Here is a 22,552-nt window from a genome sequence, read left to right on the forward strand (position 1 = left end):
GTCCACATGGGGCTGTGGTTGACCCTTGTATATTTGAGTGTCTAGAAGCCCATTGAATTAATGCTTGCTCTAGTTGTTGAGTGGTTGCCTGAAATCGATCCACTGTTTCCTTGAAACGATCCTTTGTCTCTTGATGCACTTGGTTATCATAGGTAGGATCATAGTGCTCTTGGATTGATGGATATGGAGATGGCAGATATTGAGGTGGTGGTGGGATGGGGAGATCATTCTGTGATTGAAAAGGAAGTGCACTAGAGCTTGAGGGTTGATTGTTAAAGGTATTTGGTGGTCTGATTTGGGCGGCGAGAGCTCGTATAGTAGAGTTTAGATCGGTAAGTGCTCTCTCCATGGAGGTTTGGGGTGGATCTATGTATGGTTCATTTGGTTCATAAGGTGGTTGGTATGGTGGATGTGGGTTAGGGTCATATGGAGGTGAATGGCGGAAAGGGGCTTGTGAGTTTGGTGGTCCAAAGTTATGTTGAGGAAAGGGTTCATAGGCATATGGTGGTGGTTGTTGATAGTCCATTGGAGGTGGTTGTTGCCATGAGGGTTGATCAAATCCCTGTGGCTCCTCCCATCTTTGATTGTTCCAACCTTGATGCCTATTCTCATTGTAATTTCTTCTTCCTGCAACATTATTGTAACCAGACTCATAGCCAAAGGGGTGAGAGTTCATAGTAGCAATTAAAAATGAAAATAAAAATAAATTTAAATTAAAAGGTTATTTAAATTTTGAATTTGAAAATTAAATTTTGAAATTTGAATTTTAAATTTTTGAAATTTTAAATTTTTGAAAATTGAATTTTGAAATTTAATTTTTGAAATAAGATAAGATAAGATTTTTGAAAAAGATATGATTTTTGAAAAATGATTTGAATTTTGAAATTTTTTTTTTTAAATTTTGAAATTTGAAATTTGAACTTTAAATTTTTAAATTTGAATTTTGAAAATTGAAATTTGAAATTTTGATATTTGAATTTTTAAATTTTTTTTTTAAATTTGAATTTTTAAAATTGAAATTTGAAATTTGAAAATTGAGTTTTAAATTTTAAATTTTTTGAATTTAATGAGGAAAGAGAAAAACAATAAAATGACACTAAACTTGTAATTTTTAGATCAAAACGAAAAAAACAACTAAGAACAACTTGAAGGTCAAGATGAACACGAAGAACAACTTGAAGATCAAGATAAACACCAAAAACAAATTTTTTTTGAAAAAATTTTTTTAATAACTAAATAAAAACAAATAACCTCTTAATTTATGGAAAAGCAAAAATAAAAACAAATAAACAAGCAAAAATCAAAAAAATATTTACAATAACCAATAATAAGGCACACGTTTGCAATTCCCCGGCAACAGCGCCATTTTGACGTTGGGATTTTTGCCAGTAAAGAAGTTCATAAAAACAGTCGCGTTGTAGATATAGTCTCTAAACCGACAGAAATCCCTTCATACAAATGTTTTTGTTGTCAAAAGTAACAAACTCCTTTTAAATTGATAACCGAGTATTTAAACCTCGGGTCGTCTTCTCAAGGAATTGCAGGGAGGTATGTTCTTATTATTGGTTATGAGTCTTGTAAATTAGGGGTTTTAGAAAGTAAGGAAGCAGTATGTTGCATAAGAAGAATAAGATAAATAAATAACTATAAAATAAACTCTTGACAAAGTATAAGAACTGGAAGTCCTATCCTTATCAATTATGATGAGAATTGGATTTTAATCCCACTTGGTCAGCCTTTACTAAACAAAGGAAAGTTAAGTGGGTTGATTGGCTTGATTCCCAAGTCCTAGTCAACTCCTGTAGAGAGACTAGCTTTAGAGCAATCCTAGTTCAATCAGAATCTGCCAATTTCAACCACTGTTTTATTTGACAGCTCAAGCGTCACCAATTACCTTAACCAAAGCCAAGAATGTAGAAAGCTAAATTAAAATCATAAATATCTGGAATACCTCAAATAAAATACATTCAAAGTAGTAAAATCTAACATGAAAAAGTTCATAAGCCAATTGGAAAAATAAATAAAAATAAAGAACCTGGGATTGAGAGTCACTCCTAAAACTAAGAGAAGTCCTAAATCCTAATCCTAAGAGAGAGGAGAGAACCCCTCTCTCTAAAAACTACATCTACTCCTAAAATTGTGAATGTGAAAGCTTGATTATGAATGGATGCATTTCCCCACTTTATAGCCTCTAATCTGTGTTTTCTGGGCCACAAACTGGGTCGAAAACAGCCCAGAATTCGCTGGTCTCGAATTTAACCACGCCGGATTTCTGTCACTGCGACACGGCCGCATGGAGCACACGGTCGCGTCACCTAGCATCAGGGGAACTATAGTATATTATATATCAAATCGAAGCCCCGGACGTTAGCTTTTCAACGCAACTGGAACCGCGTTGTTTGGACCTATGTAGCTAAAGTTATAGTTGTTTGAGTGCGAAGAGGTCAGGCTGGACAGCTTAGCAATTTCTCCAACTTCTTGTATTCCTTCCACTTTTGCATGCTTCCTTTCCATCCTCTAAGCCATTCCTGCCCTGTAATCTCTGAAAACACTTAACACACATATCAAGGCATCTAATTTTAATAAGAGAGGATTAATAATAAGCAAATATAAGATCAAAGAAGCATGTTTTCAATCATAGCACAAAATCAGGAAGGAAATATAAAACCATGCAAATATTATGAATAAGTGGGAAAAGAGTTGATAAAATCCACTCAATTGAGCACAAGATAAACCATGAAATAGTGGTTTATCAGTTGTCCTTTTCAGATGCAGCTTGAGAGGCACCTCGCTAGGTGTCTAGAGTTTCCTATCCCAAGCGGAGTTGGGATATTGTCTTTTGAGTATTGTTATGTATATGTATATATATGTATAGAATTCTCCTTTTATATGTTTCACTTTTATCCCTCTTAGAGGTTTTTTTGGAGAACTAAGAGTTTACTTTATGCATTTTGGGATTGCTGGGTTGTTATGTATATACATTTAAGTAAACATTCTTCGGCTGGTCTTGGCTCTGCAGGTTGGGCCTGGAGCTTGATATTCTGTATCTCTTGACACTCCTCCCTTTATTTTATATATATACATATGTCTTAACTTTGTTTTGTATGCAAGTAACCGTTTACGTGAGCGTTGCACTTTTCTTTTCACGATTTTGTTTAAACTTTCTTTCAAGGCTCTTCGATTATAAATTCTTTCAACTATTATTATGTATATATTTTATTTTAGAGGTCGTAATACCACATCACCTCTATTTTACGGCTTAAGCATAAAGCTCTGTGTGATAAGGTGTTACAGTTAGCACGTGATTTACTTAAGTAAATACGTGCGTCGCGATTTCAGGCCAATTTTGGGCCTATTCCAACTCATTTCTAAAGCATTTGAAGGCAAAACCAAGGAACAATCAACCAAGTAATCATAGAATAGTTTTATACCATATTTTAGGTTAGAACTCTGGAGAGATAATCTCTCTCTTCTCTCAAGAAACTAAGGTTTTAGATTTAGTTTTTCCCTTAGTTTAGGTTTTAATTCTTGTTTTAGGATAGGTTTGTTTACATTTCCTTATTTCATTGTCTTCATTCTCTTAGTTTTATTTGTTAATTTCTCTATTTTGCCACTTTTAATTTTATGAACTCTTGTTGATTTTGATTTTCTTTAATGCAATTTATGTTTTCATGCTTATTGTTGCTCCTTTTAATTGTTGCTTTTGCATTCTTGCATTTGGTAGTTTTAGATTTTATTATTATTGCAATTTTACCATGTTTTACTTTTATGCCCTCCAAGTGTTTGTGAAAATACTTCTCTTAGTTTTAAGGTAGATTTTTACACTCTTGGCTTGGAATTGAGTAATTGAGGTGACCTTTAGTTACTAATATCCGAATTGATTGATAATTCAGAGATTTTAATTAATCTCATTTTCATTAACAAGTAAGACCTATGGATTGAGATTGATTAAGCCCGATTGACTTATCTCACCATTAGAGGTTCACTAATTGGGTTTGCTCTTGTAATTGTCAAGTCATGGTTAGTGACACGAGAGTCATTGATTTCCAATATTGATTGGTGTTTCGAGGGTTACCTGAAACTGTAGGTCGATCTCAGATGAGATCTTCTATACTGGTCAGTGATGACGTGTCCGGCTGGCTGGTTGCGACTGGAGCTGTTGTGTCCGACTTGTTGGACTGGCTGTACCTCTGATCTTTGGTCACCGGAGGGTGGGGTGTACCTGCAAGAGACTCCGATGCTTAAGTTAGCATGGGTATTAAACAAGTTTTTTGTAGAATCAGAGTATGAGTTATACCTGGGTGCTCCAGTGTATTTATAATGGTGTGGGCTGACCTTTCTGATAAGATAAGTTAGTTATCTTATCTTTATCTTATCTTATTTTGAGCGGAGTCAGCTTATCTTCAAGGGAACCGCCTTTATCTCTATAGGCTTGGATTGCCTTTGAATTTGGGTCGTGTTTCTCTATTTGGGCCCTTTATTGGGCTTTCCTGTTGATTTGACCGATCTCTTTAAGAAGAGATCGGATAGTCGGACCTGAAGAGGTCGGTCGCCATGTCGCTAAACATCCCGGGTCGGACAGCTCGACCCAGGGTATGAACAGTGCCCCTGCTTGAGCTCGGTCTTCTGCTTTGAGGTCAAGTTTTTTGACTTCGAACTTTTTATAGCGAAGCCGAACTCGAGCACTTTTGTTGATTCCTTTCTTTTGTAGAGCTTTTTGAATGTAGAACGTTTTTCCTCTAAAAACGCGCGCTTTTGTATTAGCGCTTTGTTCTAGGGAACGTGCGAGGGTTTAATACCTTCATTAATTGGTATTAATTGCCCCGTTTCTCCTGGCCTTATTTTGAATTTTGCTTCCTTAGAAAAATGGTTTCTCTTCTCCCTTCTTTCTTTGTAACTCCTTCATTTTCTCTGTCTTTGCCTTTTCTTGCGTTGCGGTGCCTTCCAGTGGTCCAGCAATTCCTTTCTTTCTACTTCTTCCGAGACTTCTCATTTCTCCAGGATAGTTCCATTTTGCAATTACTTTTCTCTTTTGTTGCTTTGGCTATGGTTTTGTGGTGAAGTTTTGATTTTGCTTGGAGAAAGTTTGGATCTTTCTATTTTTGTTGTGCCTAATTGCTTTTGTATGGTACGTTCTGGGAGTTTCTTTGTCTTTCGTATGAACTTTTTCTCCTTTCCTGTTGCTTAATGCTTTTAGGGCTTTTGCATGTTATCACCGTTTCTGCTTGTGCTTTCGATGATGGTTTTTGTTTGATTCTGGAGAAAAGGCTGTGTCTTTGACGATTCTCTGCTTGGCATGTTTGGTATTGTCGAAGCTTTTTGTAAAAAGATAGTGGCTTTGATGACTTTTTGTACTTTTTTGTGTTTTGTCTTTCTCCTATGGAAATGCTTGCTGTCTGAAATCTTCTTTTTATTTGGGGGATGCCGAGACGTAAGCTGTAGATTTTTCCTGAAACCTTGCTTTGCCACTGCCTCCAAAGGATGCCCCAGGACTTTGGTTTGAGTCTTGGGGTTTTCCTTTTCTATTTTTTCATCTGTATCATATTAGTCGAGTTTCTTTGCCCCTCCTCCGAGATGTTTTTTATTAATTCAATCTTCTTTTCTTTTTGTAGGATTAGTTGGCCTCATGTCTTCTCGCAATAACGTTGTAGATGTGTCTTCCAAAGTTCCTGAGGGGATGTCCGATTGGCTGGACTCCCTTGTCCTAATGTGTGTCTCAGTCGTGGATGCTGAATTTTGTGTAGAGCTGAGGAAACGTCATAGGATCTGTGGTAATAGTGCTCAGGAGAGGGATTATGAGCTTGTAGCTCCTGACTCTGATGAGAGGGCTTGTTTTCCTACTTTCGTCGAGGGGGAGCGTCCCTTCTTCTACGCCTATGAATATTTCTTCAGCCAGTTGGACGCTACTTTTCCTTTTATTGCTTTCGAGACCGACTTGTTGTGGTCACGTAACATTGCTCCATCCCAGCTTCATCCGAATTCCTGGGGTTTTATCAAAATATTTCAACTGCTTTGCCAAAAGTTAGGCGTAACACTTTCTGAAACTCTTTTCCTCTATCTTTTTGTCTCGGCCAAGCCCAGAGTTCCTCCAAAAAGAAAGCTTCCTGGGTTTCTTTCAGATCGGCCCAGGGGCATAAAGTTTTTGCCATGTATGATGAGTCTTTGAAAGATTTTAAGAATTATTTCTTCTGAGTCCGTGCTGTTGAGGGGGTCCGCCCCTTTTTTCTTGATGAGAATGACGAGCCTGCTTTTTCTCTAGAGTGGCAAAAGAATGTGAGAGTGCCACGTTATACATGGGAGATGCTTAATGAGGTTGAGCGGGCTTTTGTAGTTGTTCTTGAAGATTTGTGGGGGAAACTACCCCATCTGGATACAAAAAGATTCTTGAGTGATCCATCTTTGGTTCGAACTACTTTGGGTACTGTCTGACTTGTTTTTATACTTGTTTCTGAGCTTTTCTTCTCCTATGTTGTAACTCGTCATTTCTGGTTGATTTTATATTTTCAGAGATGTCAAAAAACAATGATTCCATGAAGGCCTACAAGAAGGCGAAGAAGGCTGCTGCTGCTCAAAACATCTCGGCCAAGGCGGCCGGAGAGGGATCTTCTCAAGTTCCTGTGAAGCCGCTCGTGCCAAGTTCTCCTATGCCAAGGAAGGTGATCCCCACTCCTCGAGTTTGTCTGACTGATCCTGCACAGACTTTTGCCATTGCTTCTGGTGCTCCTCCCAACAAGAAACAGAAAACAATTGAGGCCTTTAACCTTGACGCCCCTGATTTTAATGCAATTGAATACGTAGATCAGCAAATCGGTCCCTACGGTACCCTCCCCATGGATGATGTGTCAATCCTTCACCATCTGGATTTTATGACCCGAAACAGTGTTAAAATGGCATATATAGGGGCTGCCCTGTACCGAACTGCTCAGAATCTTCCTCTTCATGCCACCAAGGAATTTATTGAGGAGGCTAAACAGGAGTTCGACCGGATGAAGGGCCTGAAGGAGGAGCTTGAGTTAAAGGTAGCCAAGTTGGAGAAGGATATGGAGAACGAAAAGGCGAGTTCCCTTGCTCTAGCGGCTTCTGTGCGGTTGGCCGAGGACACGGCATTGAGGCATAAGGACAGTTATGTGACATCTTATCGGGAGGTGGTGCGCCTGAGGGAGGAGTTGGAGAATGCCCGAGCTGATTACTCCGAGCTCCAAGGTCATCTTGTTGGTAGCGTAACTGCCGCCTATGAGAGCTTAAGGGATCAGGTTCGGATTATTGCTCCCGAGGCCGACCTTACTCTTTTTAGCCTGGATAATGTTGTGAGGGATGGTAAGATTGTCCCTGATGACCAGGATGATGATGATGTTGAACCTCCCCCTGTGTCTTCTGCCAAAGTGTCAACCTCTTCAGTTCTTCCAGTTGTGTCTGACCCGGATTGCCAGATTCTGAACCAGGATGATGGAACCGTGGATGCTGTGCCTATTCAGACTCGCCTTCCTTCTCCTCAGACTGATGCTGCCGAGAAGTCTTCTAATCTTAGCTGAATTTTCTTTGGATGTTTGCGTAGTTGGCCTGGCTTGTGGGCTTTAAAACTCTTTATTTTGTATAGTTGAATATTTTGCTGACTGCTGATACTCCTTTTGGTTGCTTGTTTAGCAACTTTTGTTTTTTTTAAAAAAAAGTAGCTTTCAAGCTTTTGGGCTTGACCCTAAAGCTTTATAATATTGTATAGCATGCTTGTTTACACTTGTCTTGGCACTTTTCTGGGTTTTTAGAATACTGGAGCCTTGCTGCTCAGCCTCTTTGAACTGCTTTGTACTTGGAGGTCGTAGATGTGTGGATCCAATTCGTATTTCGGTTTACTTGCTTGTATTTGTCTATAACCGATTTCTTTACGTCGTCCTTTTCCATGTTATTTTTGTAGTGGACCGACTTTGTCATGTCGATTTCTTCTAAGTTATTTCGTAATCCTCTTTCTTGGACCTTTGTTAGGTCTCTTTTAGGGACTACATTTATAACTTTTCGTAGGAGGTCGACTTCTTTATGTTGTCTTCTTTCTAAGTCATTTTTGTAATCCTCTTTCTTGGACCCTTGTCAGGTCTCTTTCAGGGATTACTTATATAACTTATTTTTGTAGGAGACCGACTTCATTAGGTCGATCTCTTCTAAGTTATTTTGTAATTCTCTTTCTTGTACCTTTGTCAGGTCTCTTTCAGGGATTACTTTTATAACTTATTTTTGTAGGAGACCGACTTCGTTAGGTCAATCTCTTCTAAGTTATTTTGTAATCCTCTTTCTTGGACCTTTGTCAGGTCTCTTTCAGGGATTACTTTTATAACTTATTTTTGTAGGAGACCGACTTCGTTAGGTCGATCTTTTCTAAGTTATTTTGTAATCCTCTTTCTTGGACCTTTGTCAGGTCTCTTTCAGGGATTACTTATATAACTTATTTTTGTAGGAGACCGACTTCGTTAGGTCGATCTCTTCTAAGTTATTTTGTAATCCTCTTTCTTGGACCTTTGTCAGGTCTCTTTTAGGGATTACTTATATAACTTATTTTTGTAGGAGACCGACTTCGTTAGGTCGATCTCTTCTAAGTTATTTTGTAATTCTCTTTCTTGGACCTTTGTCAGGTCTCTTTCAGGGATTACTTTTATAACTTATTTTTGTAGGAGACCGACTTCGTTAGGTCAATCTCTTCTAAGTTATTTTGTAATCCTCTTTCTTGGACCTTTGTCAAGTCTCTTTCAGGGATTACTTTTATAACTTATTTTTGTAGGAGACCGACTTCGTTAGGTCGATCTCTTCTAAGTTATTTTGTAATCCTCTTTCTTGGACCTTTGTCAGGTCTCTTTCAGGGATTACTTATATAACTTATTTTTGTAGGAGACCGACTTCGTTAGGTCGATCTCTTCTAAGTTATTTTGTAATCCTCTTTCTTGGACCTTTGTTAGGTCTCTTTCAGGGATTACTTTTATAACTTATTTTTGTAGGAGACCGACTTCGTTAGGTCGATCTCTTCTAAGTTATTTTGTAATCCTCTTTCTTGGACCTTTGTCAAGTCTCTTTCAGGGATTACTTTTATAACTTATTTTTGTAAGAGACCGACTTCGTTAGGTCGATCTCTTCTAAGTTATAGCAATTCCTCTTTTATAGGGTTGGCCAGACCTCTTTCTAGAGATTTGCTGATAACTTGGGTTGACTTGGTCCGACTTCTCTATGTCGGCCAGTCTTTAAGTTATTATTTAGCAATCCATAAGACCTCGTCAGGTTCTTTTTTCTGATCACTTTCGATAACTTCTTGCATTATTCTATGTTCATCTTTGCCGATTTGTAGAAGGTGGTTTCTATCTTTCTTCGGTTGACCTTTAGATGAATCGCGTTTTCATCTTTATTGGTCTTCCATCGTGATCGTGCAGTGAATCTGTTTTTCACTTTCTGCCGATCTGTTGCTTTATAATCGGATGATGAATGCTTCAGATTAATGCGTCTTGAGAATTTGTAGAATATCTAAAAATATATTTTATTCAAAAGCAAGTGCAAATATATACATGCGGGAGTTTTTCATCCCTTTAAGTCGGATAATTTCTGGATCTCAACTTGGTGTCTCATTAAAAAACCTTTTCAGGAAAAAGAGTGTATCCAAGATCTGTTACCTTCTCTAGCTATAATACCTTCTTAGGTTGCAGGCGTGCCATGATCTGGGAAGCTCTCGTCCTTCGAGTTCGGAGAGTCTGTAATAGCCTTTTCCAAGTACTTCTATGACTCGGTAGGGTCCTTTCCAGTTTGCTGCCAGCTTTCCTTCTCCGGGTCGAGTTATCCCAATATCATTTCGGATTAGGATGAGATCATTCTCAGTGAAACTTCTTGGCACTACCTTTTGATTATATCTTGAAGCCATTCGTCGCTTTAGCGCTTCTTCCCTGATCCGGGCACTTTCTTGGATTTCCGGAAGTAGGTCGAGCTCTTCTCTTTGAAGTTGAGAGTTGACTTCTTCATTGTAGTGGACTACTCTAGGCGACCCTTCCTCGATCTCTACTGGGATCATTGCCTCCACTCCATATGCTAGTCGAAATGGTGATTCGTTGTGGTGGAATGTGGCGTTGTTTGATATGCCCATAGGACTTGTGGAAGTTCTTCGGCCCAAGCTCCATTTGCATCTTGCAGTCTCCGTTTCAACCCAGCCAATATGACTTTGTTGGCAGCTTCGGCCTGTCCATTGGCTTGAGGATGTTCGACGGAGGTGAGCTGGTGCTTTATGTTCAAGTCAGCTACTAATCTCCTGAAGCCTGCATCTGTGAATTGAGTGCCATTGTCTGTGGTGATACAGTATGGAACCCCGAACCTCGTGACAATATTCCTATATAGGAATTTTCGGCTTCTTTGAGCAGTGGCGTTGGCTAGGGGCTCTGCCTCAATCCACTTTGTAAAATAGTCTACTCCGACTATAAGGAATTTGACTTGTCTTGATCCCTGGGGAATGGGTCCGAGAAGATCAAGTCCCCATTTTGCAAATGGCCAAGGTGAGGTTACGCTGATGAGCTCTTCTGGCGGGGCGATGTGAAAGTTGGCATGTTTCTGGCATGGTGGGCATGTCCTTACAAATTCTGTAGCTTCTTTTTGTAGAGTTGGCCAGTAGAATCCCGCCCGAAGTACCTTTTTGGTGAGAGCTTGTGCCCCGAGATGATTGCCACAAATGCCACTGTGCACTTCCTCTAAAACTTCCCTTGTGTTGGAGGTCGGCACACATTTTAGTAGTGGTATTGAGATCCCTCTTTTATATAGGGTGTTGTTTATGATGGTGTAGTACTGAGCCTCCCGTTTTAACCTCTTTGCCTCCTTCTCATTTGTGGGGAGTGTTTCTGTTTTGAGGTAATTAATTATGGGGGTCATCCATCCTTCATCCTGACTTGTTATGGCTAGGACTTTTTCCTCTTCCGAGATTGATGGATTCTGCAGCGTTTCCTGGATGAGGCTTCTATTGTTGCCCCCTGGTTTGGTGCTGGCTAGTTTTGAGAGTGCGTCAGCTCGGGCATTTTGTTCGCGGAATATGTGGCAGATCTTATATTCCCTGAATTGTCCGAGATGTTCCTTGGTTTTATCCAAATACTTTTTCATGGTGGGATCTTTGGCTTGGTAGTTCCCTATTATTTGTGAGGTGACTACTTGTGAATCGCTGAAGATGTTGAGTTTTTGAGCTCCAACCTCCTTAGCCAGCTTCAAAACAGCTAGTAATGCTTCATATTCCGCCTGGTTGTTTGAGGCTGGGAACCCAAATTTGAGGGAAAGCTCAACTTGGGTTCCTTGGTTGCTTTCTATTATCACACCTGCGCCACTTCCAGTTTTATTTGAAGACCCGTCCACGTAGAGGTTCCATTCTGTGGGGGTTTCCAGGGTATCTGTGAATTCTGTGATGAATTCGGCCAAGTATTGTGATTTAATGGCTGTCCGAGCTTCATATTGGAGGTCGAACTCGGATAACTCGACTGCCCATTGTAAAATTCTTCCTGCTAGATCTATTTTCTGTAGTATCCCCTTTATGGGCTGGTCGGTCTGAACCCTAATAGTGTGGACCTGGAAGTACGGGCGAAGTCGTCGAGATGTCAGTATGAGAGTGTAGGCAAACTTTTCTATTTTTTGGTAATTCAGCTCGGATCCCTGCAGCGCTTTACTGATGAAATATACAGGCTGTTGCCCTTTGTCGTCCTCTCGAACCAGTCTTGAGGCTACTGCCTGACTTCCTACTGCAAGGTATAATACGAGTGGTTCTTCCTCTCGTGGTCGAGTTAGGATAGGTGGTCGTCCCAGGAAATTTTTGAAATCCTGGAAGGCTCGCTCGCATTCCATTGTCCATTCAAACTTCTTTCCTTTCCTTAAAGTGGCATAGAAGGGGAGAGATCTTATAGTTGATCCTACTAAGAATCTGGATAAGGCTGCTAATCTCCCATTGAGTTGTTGTACCTCTCTGACACAAGTTGGGCTCTTCATGTTGAGTATAGCCTGGTATTTGTCTGGATTTGCTTCAATTCCTCTTTTTGTGAGCATAAAACCTAAGAATTTGCCCGCTTCTACTGCAAAGGTGCATTTTGTGGGATTGAGTTGCATGTTATGCTTCCTTATAGTGTCGAACACTTGGGCCAGGTCGGACAATAATGTCTCTTCGCTTTGTGTCTTTATTAACATGTCGTCCACGTAGACTTCCATGATTTTTCTGATATGATCTGAAAAGACTTTATTCATTAGCCTTTCATAAGTAGCTCCCGCATTCTTGAGACCGAAAGGCATCACAATGTAGCAGTAATTTGCTTTTGGCGTAAAAAACGAGGTCTTTTCTTGATCTGGTGGATACATGGGGATTTGGTTGTATCCGGAATATGCATCCATAAACAAGAGGTATCTATATCCGGAGGAAGCATCTACCAAAGCGTCGATACTTGGGAGTGGGTAAGGATCTTTTGGGCAGGCTTTGTTGAGGTCGGTGTAGTCGGTGCACATTCGCCACTTCCCATTTGATTTTTTCACCAAGACAACGTTAGCTAGCCATAGTGGGTACTTGAATTCTCTTATGAATCCTGCCTCCAGTAGTGCTTGTACCTGTTCTTCCACAGCTTGGGATCGTTCTGGCCCAAGTTTTCTTCGTCTCTGCTGTACTGGCCGAGATCCTGGATAAACCGCCAACTTGTGACACATTAGCTTGGGGTCTATGGATGGCATGTCTGCAGCTTTCCATGCGAAGAGATCGACATTATCTCATAAGAACTGTACTAGTAATTCTTTTGTGTTTCCTTTCAGGATCGTGCGAATATTAGTTGTTTTGTCCGACGTATCTCCGATCTGAACTTTCTCTACTTCACCTTCGGGCTGTGGACGGAGTTCTTCTCTCCTCTGAACTCCACCAAGCTCAATTGTATGGAACTCTTCTCCTCTGCCTCTGAGGTTTATACTTTCGTTATAACAGCGGCGTGCCATCCTTTGATCTGCTTTTATCGTAGCTATCCCTTCTGTAGTTGGGAATTTCATGCATAGATGTGGAGTTGAGACTATTGCGCCGAGTTGATTTAGTGTTGTCCGACCTATTAAGGCATTATAGGCTGAACTCACGTCGACCATGATGTAGTCTATCTTGAGTATCCTAGATTGGTTCCCTTTTCCGAAGGTTGTATGTAGTGACACGTATCCTAGTAGTTGTACTGGGGTATCGCCCAGTCCGAACAGGCTGTTCGGGTATGCTCTAAGCTCCTTTTCTTCTAAGCTGAGCTTGTCGAAGGCAGTTTTGAATAAGATGTCGGCGGAGCTCCCTTGGTCTATCAATGTGCGGTGGAGATTGGCGTTCGCCAGTATGATGGTGATGACCATGGGATCGTCGTGTCCTGTGATGACACCTGATGCGTCTTCTTTGGTGAATGTGATTGCAGGGATGTCGGGTGCTTCCTCCTTCCCTTCGACATGATAAACTTCTTTGAGATATCTTTTGCGGGATGTCTTGGAGATTCCTTCTCCTGCAAATCCTCCGTGTATCATGTGGACATGTCTTTCTGGCGTACGAGGTGATCGCTCAGCTCGTCCGATATCTTCATCTCTTCGTCTTTTTCTTTGCTCATCATCTCGGGTGGCCAGGTACCGATTTAGTTTTCCTTCTCTTACTAATTTTTCTATGATGTTTTTTAAATCGAAACATTCGTTGGTGGAATGTCCTCAGACCCGATGATATTCACAGTATTCGTTCCGATTTCCTCCTCCTCTTTTGCCTTTGAGTGGTCGAGCTGGGGGTATCTTTTCTGTGTTACAAACTTCTTTGTAAATATCCACCAGGGACACCCGAAGAGGGGTGTAATTATGATACTTTTTTATTTTTTCTCCCGTTTGATCTTCCTTCTTCTTGGATTCTTTATCTTTATCTCGGTAGGTGAAACCGGATTTCGAGGCCTCCCCAAGTCGGGAATTTTCTTCCATGTTAATGTACTTCTCTGCCCGCTCTTGCACCTCATCCAGAGATGTGGGGTATTTCTTTGATATAGATTGGCTGAAAGGTCCCTCTCGTAAGCCGTTGATGAGACCCATGACAGCGGCCTCTGTTCGCAAGCTTTGTATATCCAGGCATGTTTTGTTGAATCTTTCCATGTAGTTGCGAAGACTTTCCCGATCTCCTTGTCTGATTCCTAGTAGGCTGGGGGCATGCTTGGCTTTGTCTTTTTGGATGGAGAATCTGGCCAAGAAATTTTTGGCTAGGTCGTTAAAGCTTGAGATGGACTTAGGAGGCAAGTTGTCGAACCACCTAATTGCTATCTTCGTGAGAGTCATTGGAAAAGCTTTGCAGCGAACGGCGTCTGAGGCGTCGGTGAGGTACATTCTGCTTCTGAAGTTACTGAGGTGATGGTTGGGATCTGTAGTGCCATCGTACAAGGTCATATCTGGGAGTTTGAAGTCTTTAGGGATTTTAGTCTTCATGATTTCCCTAGTGAATGGATCTTGATCCTTGTGAGAGTTGTCCTCAGGAGTGGTCCGGGTAGCCTTTGCTTTGAGATCGGCTTCAAGTTGTAGGAGTTTATCTTCCAATTCTTGACGTCGTCTTACCTCTCTTTGTAGATCCTTGCCGACTTCTTGCTGGTACTGGCTTTCTTTTTCGAGTTGCTTTAGGCGATCTTGAAGTGCTTCTATTACTCCCGGATGTGATGAGTTTTTGTCTCCATTAGATTCCGGAGTGTCTTTTGGTCTGGCACCCGTGTTTTTGTGCGGCATTCTGTCCTCTAAATCTGAGTTGTGGTCGTTATCTTGTTCGTCCGCCATGGTGATGGGATGACTTCCAGGTTCCCCGGCAATGGCGCCAATGTTCCGAGGGTTACCTGAAACTGTAGGTCGATCTCGGATGAGATCTTCTGTACTGGTCGGAGATGACGTGTCCGGCTGGCTGGTTGCGACCGGAGCTGTTGTGTCCGACTTGTTGGACTGGCTGTACCTCTGATCCTTGGTCAACGGAGGGTGGGGGTTACCTGCAAGAGACTCCGATGCTTAAGTTAGCATGGGTATTAAACAGGTTTTTAGTAGAATCAGAGTATGAGTTATACCTGGGTGCTCCACTGTATTTATAATGGTGTGGGCTGACCTTTCTGATAAGATAAGTTAGTTATCTTATCTTTATCTTATCTTATTTTGAGCGGAGTCAGCTTATCTTCAAGGGAACCGCCTTTATCTCTATAGGCTTGGATTGCCTTTGGATTTGGGTCATGTTCCTCTATTTGGGCCCTTTATTGGGCTTTCCTGTCAATTTAACCGATCTCTTTAAGAAGAGATCGGATAATCGGACCTGAAGAGGTCGGTCGCCATGTCGCTAAACATCCCGGGTCAGCACAGCTCGACCCAGGGTATGAACAATTGGTGATTTAGGGTTGTTAGTTTTCTTGTTCCCATTGACGAGTAAGACCTATCGATTAAGACTGACTATGCCTATTTGACTTTTTCCCGATGTTGGGGATGACGAAATAGGATTAACTCTAGATAATTACTATGTTTATGGTCAATAACTTGGTTAGGAATCTTTGATTCTCAATCCTTGCCAGGAGTATCTTTTAGCATTTATATCCCTTTAGTTGTTAGCTTTACTTTCTTAGAATTTAATTTCTTGCTTTTTTTTCTTCAAAACCCTTGTTTTCTCATAACCGATAATACACATACCTCATTACAATTCTTTTGAGAGACGACCTGAGATCTAGTACTCTCAGTTTTTATTGGTTTGACTTCGTGACAAACAAATTAAACTTTAATTCGGGTCATTTGTTGGTTCGGAACTATACTACTAACGAAGTAATTCTTTATTGAGAAAATTATGAACCAACAATTACTTTCCATCAGATATCCCAGCCCATATTTTTTAAATAATGGTCTTTGACTAGCTAGTAATTTATCCAAGTTTCTAAAACTTTGAGCAAAATTAGCTATGTCTTTATTTAAACCTTTAATCACTCTATGCAACCTTTCATTTTCATCAATTATGTCCATTAAAGCATTAACAGAATGCTTCCCTTTGAGTTTTTCATTGTCAGATTTAAGCCATTTATTTTCTTCCATTAAATTAACTGCATTTTTGGCTTCACTCAGATATTCTTTAAGGGATGCATTTTCTGCTTTTAATGAATCATTTTCAGCCTCATATTCATGGCATTTATCCAAAACTTTTATAACATGACCAGTTAAATTATCAATCATTTGATGGAGTTCTTCATTAGTTAGGATAGGGCAATTTACCTCTTCAACTTGATTTTGATTAGCCATTAAGCAAGCGTAAGCTTCATGCTTAGAGTATTCTTCTTCCTCTGAATCATTTTCCAAGTCCTTCCACAAAGTCATCAGAACATTTTTCTTATCCTTCCTTGTCTTGTCTTTCTTCTTGAACTTGTGACAGTCATACTTGAAGTGACCTGCCTCTTTGTAGTGATGACAGATGATCTTGCTGAGGTCTCTCTTCTGTTCCTTTGAGCTTGACCCTTTGCTCCTTCCTTTGCTCCTCATGAGCTTCCTTAGCCTCCTAGAAGAAAAATATAATTTTTTATCTAATAAACTATCATCGAAACCATCTTCAAATGACTCAACAATAGATTTCAAGGTCACTCCTTTCTTTTTAGTGTCACGGTTCATGTGGATGGTTTCATAGGCAGGTACTTTTTCTCTCAACTCATCATATGAGATTTGATTCAATTTGCTACTCTCAGAGATAACAGTTGCTTTGGTTTCCCACTCTTTGGTAAGGCTTCTCAGTATTTTCCTCACTAGCACTTGTTCGGTGTGAGTCGTCCCCATAGCATCCAAGCTATTGATCATGACCGAGAATTTCTCGAATATTTCAACGATGGTTTCTCCTTCTTTCATTGTAAATATCTCATATTCTTTTCTTAGCATATCAATCCTTGTTTCCTTCGCTTGTTTAGTATTCTCATGAGTAACTTGGAGTTTATCCCAAATCTCTTTTGCTGTTTTATACCTTGATACTTTTCAGTACTTCTCAAAACTAATTGAGCAGTGCATCTTGTTAATTGCTTTAGCGTTCAGCCACTATAAGAAATACACTGAGTACTATCAGATTTACGAACATCCTGGATTGGTATAAACAGCACCAAAAACGGATTACCGATGGATTATGTTTGTTTGACGTTAACTATCGATAGATTTTTCACCGGGTTTTTCAATGAATTTGTTGAGGCTAAATTGATTATTACCGTCGGATTAGTCTAACGATAACTTTGGTGCCATATCACGTATTTTGTCACCAAGTTACTGTCGGATTTGTCTGCCGATAAATTCTATGGTCTTTTTTTTTTATTTTTTTTGGCACAGTTAACCCACAATTAGTAGTCAAATTATAACTCTTGTTAACAAAATTAGGGCAGAAATTTAAAATTACTAGAAATTAACAAATTATTTTATTAAAAATAAATAGTTTGAATATAATAAAATGTCATAGAAGTAGAATATAATGAAGTAGACATAAAAAAAATTAAATTCCTAAACCCTACAAATCCCTGTAATCATCATCGTCATTGTCTTCCCCCTGCTGAGGTGGTGGAGTAGGTATTGATGTTCGTTCCCCACCAATACATTGCCGCTGGTACTAGCAGCATTGCTACCTCTAGTGCGCATTTACTTGTTGTACACCTCCATCTACTCTTGCAAATGATATAGCTGCTTCAGCTTCTCTATCAAGTCTAAGCTTATGGCAATGGCTCCTCTCACGCATGCAAGAAGGTCGTTGTACTACTGCTCAGACTACTCCACCTATTGCTGAAGCTCCTATGTCAGCTTCTGCACCTCCTTCCTCAAGGCGACAACTTCCTAGAGATTGGCGAGGCTGGTGGCAGAGGCAGATGTAAAGGAAGCAGCCAATGCGGTAGAGCAAAGGTCACCGGTAAAGAACGACCCTAACCTGAAGTGGTGATTCTTGTGGGTTCAGGGGCGGCCTCGCGCCAAACCTTATCAGGATCTACTACTGAGGTCTCAGAGCCAGTTTTGTCATTCCCACTAAGCGGATGAGATTGCTGGTCCCAACCTCCAATCTCTGCATGTAATTCTTCTGTGTTACACACGTTGTGATTAGGATAATAGTTAATTGAATTTAAACCAAATAAATTTGACACTTATAATTAACTGAAAATCACATAACGGGCTGCAGACCGCTCGTCAGCAAATCTCACCTTGTTGGCCTTCAAGGTATGGATATACTTGAAGGTCTCCGCCAATGTCACCTCACGATCCAACAACTTAGACTACACATATTCAAATCAATAACCCATAAATAAATCAGCAAACAACTTATTCATGTAACTATTAAATATTACCAAACTACTTACCAGTCTGCTCTCCATTTTCATGAAGATCGCTTACCCACCCGCATACTTCGACGACCTCAGTGAAGCCCTGTTAGCGATGTTCATCAGACGGTGATGCTTGAAACCCTCATCATTTCAAAAATAGGCTTCCAGTTCTTTCTTGATAGATGGACAGATCCAAGACGTCAGGTAGTCGCGCCCCTAACGAACATTGCTCATCATCTGTTGAAGTCGTTTAGCTTCCTAGTGGTCGTAAATCTTCTTGATATTGAGATTATGTTCCATATCCAATATGAATTTTAACTGCACAAAGTGATTCAACAACATTAGTTAGTTGAAATAAAATACAATTCAAATACAGTTAATTAATTCAACATTATTGGGTTATTGCCGTCCACTTCTAAAACCATTACTCTCTGGTCACAGCAAGGATCTTCGTATAGCTCGGCCACGGGTGGTCATACATTGACTTAATGACCTCAGAGATTACTACGCTAGATGCGGGGGTTTGTGGCGGTTAAATAGCAGTATTTCAAAAAGACTGCTGCGAAATGGCAATGTTGCGGCAGTTGCCCATCTGGATGGTGGTATGTAGGGAAATCACTAGAATTAGCGCAGTTTGACGTCCAACTACTGCTAAAAAAATACCTTTATCAATTGAAACCCACCCCTAGTTTTTCATCAAGTGTTTTCTCTAAATTGAAAACCTATTGGTGTGCCTCTCTTCTCTGAATCCCTCTTGTATTGCAAGCTCATCCGCCGCAGCCTCATTACGCCCTTCTTGATCCTCTATCACCCTTCATTCCTCCCACCCACCCACACCAATGCCATCGTGCCTTAGTTCATCTCTGCCTCTCCATTCTCTTGTAGTCGGTGCCTTTCTCCCTCTTCCCTATTATGCACTATGAGATCTTCAGCCCCCTACACCCTCTGCCCTCCTTTCCTCTCTCTTGCCCTTTCTTGTAGACACTGATCTATTATCGTCTTGTGTGTTGCAGATCTCACTTCACATAGTCATGGTCTTTTGTGCAGTCACAATCACAGTCGCCCTCCACGCAGTTTGCAACTGCCATCATCCTCCGCACAGTTCCCACCTATTCACGGTACCATCCTTGACTCTGTTTTCTGCTCCTAGAATATTAGATATAGCATTAACTTATTATCTTGTGTATTTTGGTATTTTTATGAAATATGAACACAAACTGTTTACTAGTTTTTCATAGTGAAAGGATGAGGAGCTCAACTTTTTATTTTGATGGATTTAATAGGCAATTGTGTGATTCATTTTCTTTCAAAGTTTTTGTTTGATTGCTCTGTTTTATTTTGAAATTAGTATATGTTGAATGGTACCATTGATGGTGTTGTTATGAATTTATCAAAAGATTGATTATGCTTGGTTCATCTACTATTATGCTTAATGTGATATTTTTTCCTAACTATGTTAATGTTGAATTGATGCATTCCAGTGTTACTGGTTACTGCGGTGTTTTTGTAATAGTTTGTTCTTCTTCATAGGTGTTGTAATAGATATAAAGTGAAACCCTGCTGAAATTAGCATGAATAATATTTATTGTAACTGTCCTATTTATTGAACTATGTCATATAGTTCCTAGTTGATATTTTAGAATTTTGCATCATCTATTATAGTTGTAATTTCATTTATAAGTATTCTAAATTTCTTCTCCTGTTTTCTACAACATGTGCCCCATGTAATATTCTATCCTTGGAATTGTTGTAGGCTATAGATCATATGTATAATGTTGTTGCTACATATAATGAGAAATATTAGTATACTAGTACTTTTTTCTGTTTGTATTTCTTGCCTTTCTTGTACTTTGTTCATTAGAGAAAGAAGTCATTTTGGATTTATAAAAGAGAGAACTATTTGTGTATGTAATTAGTGCAATTAACATAATTATGTTTGGTTATCTGTCCCTGATTCTAGTTGGTTAGTAAATTCAATTCAATGGTTGATTGACCATTTCTTATCAATTGTTGTTTGCATTCTTTCTTTATCTTCAAAACAGCTTTCTTGAATGTTCAATGAGTATTACAGTAAATGAGCTATTGAAGTCTTGAATTTATATACAAAGAATCTAGATACATTTTTTTTGTAATTTTAATTAATTGTAAGAAGAAAACTGAATCAAACTAAGAATGTGAGTGTAGGATTATGGATCCATTGAGAAGAGGAGATTATCCAATTATCATGAAGTCTCTGGTGGGAAGTAGATTACCAAAATTATACAGATGCTGCTAGAAGTGCTTCTGATATTGTTCTCACTAAACCTGGTCTTAGTGTCATTATTAGTGCAATGCTCACCAGCGAGGCAATTTTCTAAAGTATGAAGAACTATATCGTTAGTTTCCTTGCATACAGAATTTAATCGCTTCACTCTTCTTTTTCTTTTTTGATATTTTTTGTGTTCTAACATTGCAAAATTTTTCTTTTTTGTTTATGGCAGATATATGCAGTGTCAATCACCATTCGCATTGTGGTAAGTGTAGAAAACAGGTGAACAACCAAAAAAATCTTTTACATACCTAATTAAATAGTTCATATAATTTTATTTGACCTATTTTTTATTTTGCAGTTTGGTTTCATGTTCATTGCATTGATTTGGAAGTTTGATTTTGCACCCTTTATGGTGTTGATCATTGCCATACCAAATGATGGTAAGATAATATTGTGCTAAATGACCTTCATGTAGTTTGCTTGGACTGTTGTGTGATTTTTCAACTTAATTATCCTTCACCATTATCCCTTTAGGTACCATTATGACAATATCCAAGGATAGAGTGAAACCATCCCCACAACCTGATAGCTGGAAATTGAGGGAGATATTTGCTAGTGGTATTGTGCTTGGAAGTTACTTGGCACTAATGACAATAGTATTTTTCTGGCTTATGAAGGACATTGACTTCTTCTCGATAATTAATTTGATTTTACGTTTTATTCATTATATTTGGTTGTAGGTAGAAACCAGCAGGGATGAGCTCTATTATAAATTTATACATTACATTCATTTATGAAGGGTTTCTGCTCTTTTCCAATTCCAATCATACAACCCTTTCTTTATGGAATTTTGAAAATGAATGATAGGCATGTTTATCCTGATTTATTATGTAGTATTTTTCACATGTTTCCTAAAGTCTACCAGCAGTTTTATAAGAAGGCTTTGGCTACAGTAAGTGTGACTTTTTTGTTCTTTTTTTATTTTATTTATTATTTATTTTTTATTGAATCCTTGTATTCAGTTATGTTTTATTGGTCTTTTGAAAGAATGAATTGTTTCTTGAATATTCCTAAGAGTTGCAAATTTTTGGTATTCCTTTATTATGTTTAGTTTTTCTCCCATCATTATTCATGAGGTATTTTCACTTAGGATTCTAATGAGATAATGATCAATTTTATAGTATTAATGATTATTGTGTGCTATTAAATAATATCTTCATGACATGACTTTATTATACACTCAAATTTCAGCTTCAATCTTTAGCTTTTAATTAGTGCTCATAGCTTTAATGAGTATGAATAGGGTTAATTCCATCATCAAAAGGCGCCATTGTATTTTATATTCCATTTTTTCTACTAGAAATGTTGCTATTCTAGCTTTAATGATTATGTGCTCCACTGTTACTGAATTTGGAGCAATGATGACGTGAGCAATACAATATTTGTTTTCTTGTGTGTTTCATTTATATTCCAAACTAGTCACAGTTAATATGTCCCCATATCAATATATAATCCGATATTTTTACATATATTTATAATCATATTTATAATTTCTCATAAAGCTTGAATGACTTTTTTTTTGGGTCTTGCAATAGTGTTCAGTAAGCATTACACACTTCTTTGGGCAATTTAGAATCAAAGGTAAGCAAACTTTTCCTTTTACCTACTTAATTTTATTCTAATACCAGTTTGGCATTTTCCATCTTCTTCTTTTCTTTGGCAGATCAATATCAGTATAGAATATCTCCTTAAGCCCTATTTTTTGCACTCAATCTCTACTGCCTATCCACTAGGGAAGACCATTATCAAAATATACATTTTGCTTCGGGCATTTTGTTTTGGAGATATCATTCTTTTGATTTATTATTACTTTACTCTTGTGATATTATAGCCATTTTTAGGTTGCTCTTATTTTTGTGTTTGTTTAGATGTAAAACATTCCTGCTGTAAGAATCCCTATTAAACATTTTCATTTATTTTAATAACAAATTTTACAAGAAACTCATGAAGC

General features: G+C 38.9%; 1 protein-coding gene across 1 annotated transcript in view; it reads right to left on the reverse strand.

Moving 5' to 3' along the window:
• The window catches only part of LOC148551118 (uncharacterized), a 42,463-nt gene extending 25,612 nt beyond the window's left edge, over nucleotides 1–16,851 (reverse strand). The window contains exon 1 of the mRNA XM_088494711.1: nucleotides 15,949–16,851. Within this exon, the coding sequence (XP_088350837.1) occupies nucleotides 15,949–16,851 (903 nt within the window). The remainder of the gene's footprint in view (nucleotides 1–15,948) is intronic.
• Between the last annotated feature and the right edge of the window lie 5,701 nt (nucleotides 16,852–22,552).

Source organism: Arachis ipaensis, chromosome B7 (genome assembly GCF_059453495.1).
Source record: "Arachis ipaensis isolate K30076 ecotype BB chromosome B7, ASM5945349v1, whole genome shotgun sequence".
NCBI classification, from domain to species: Eukaryota; Viridiplantae; Streptophyta; class Magnoliopsida; order Fabales; family Fabaceae; genus Arachis; species Arachis ipaensis.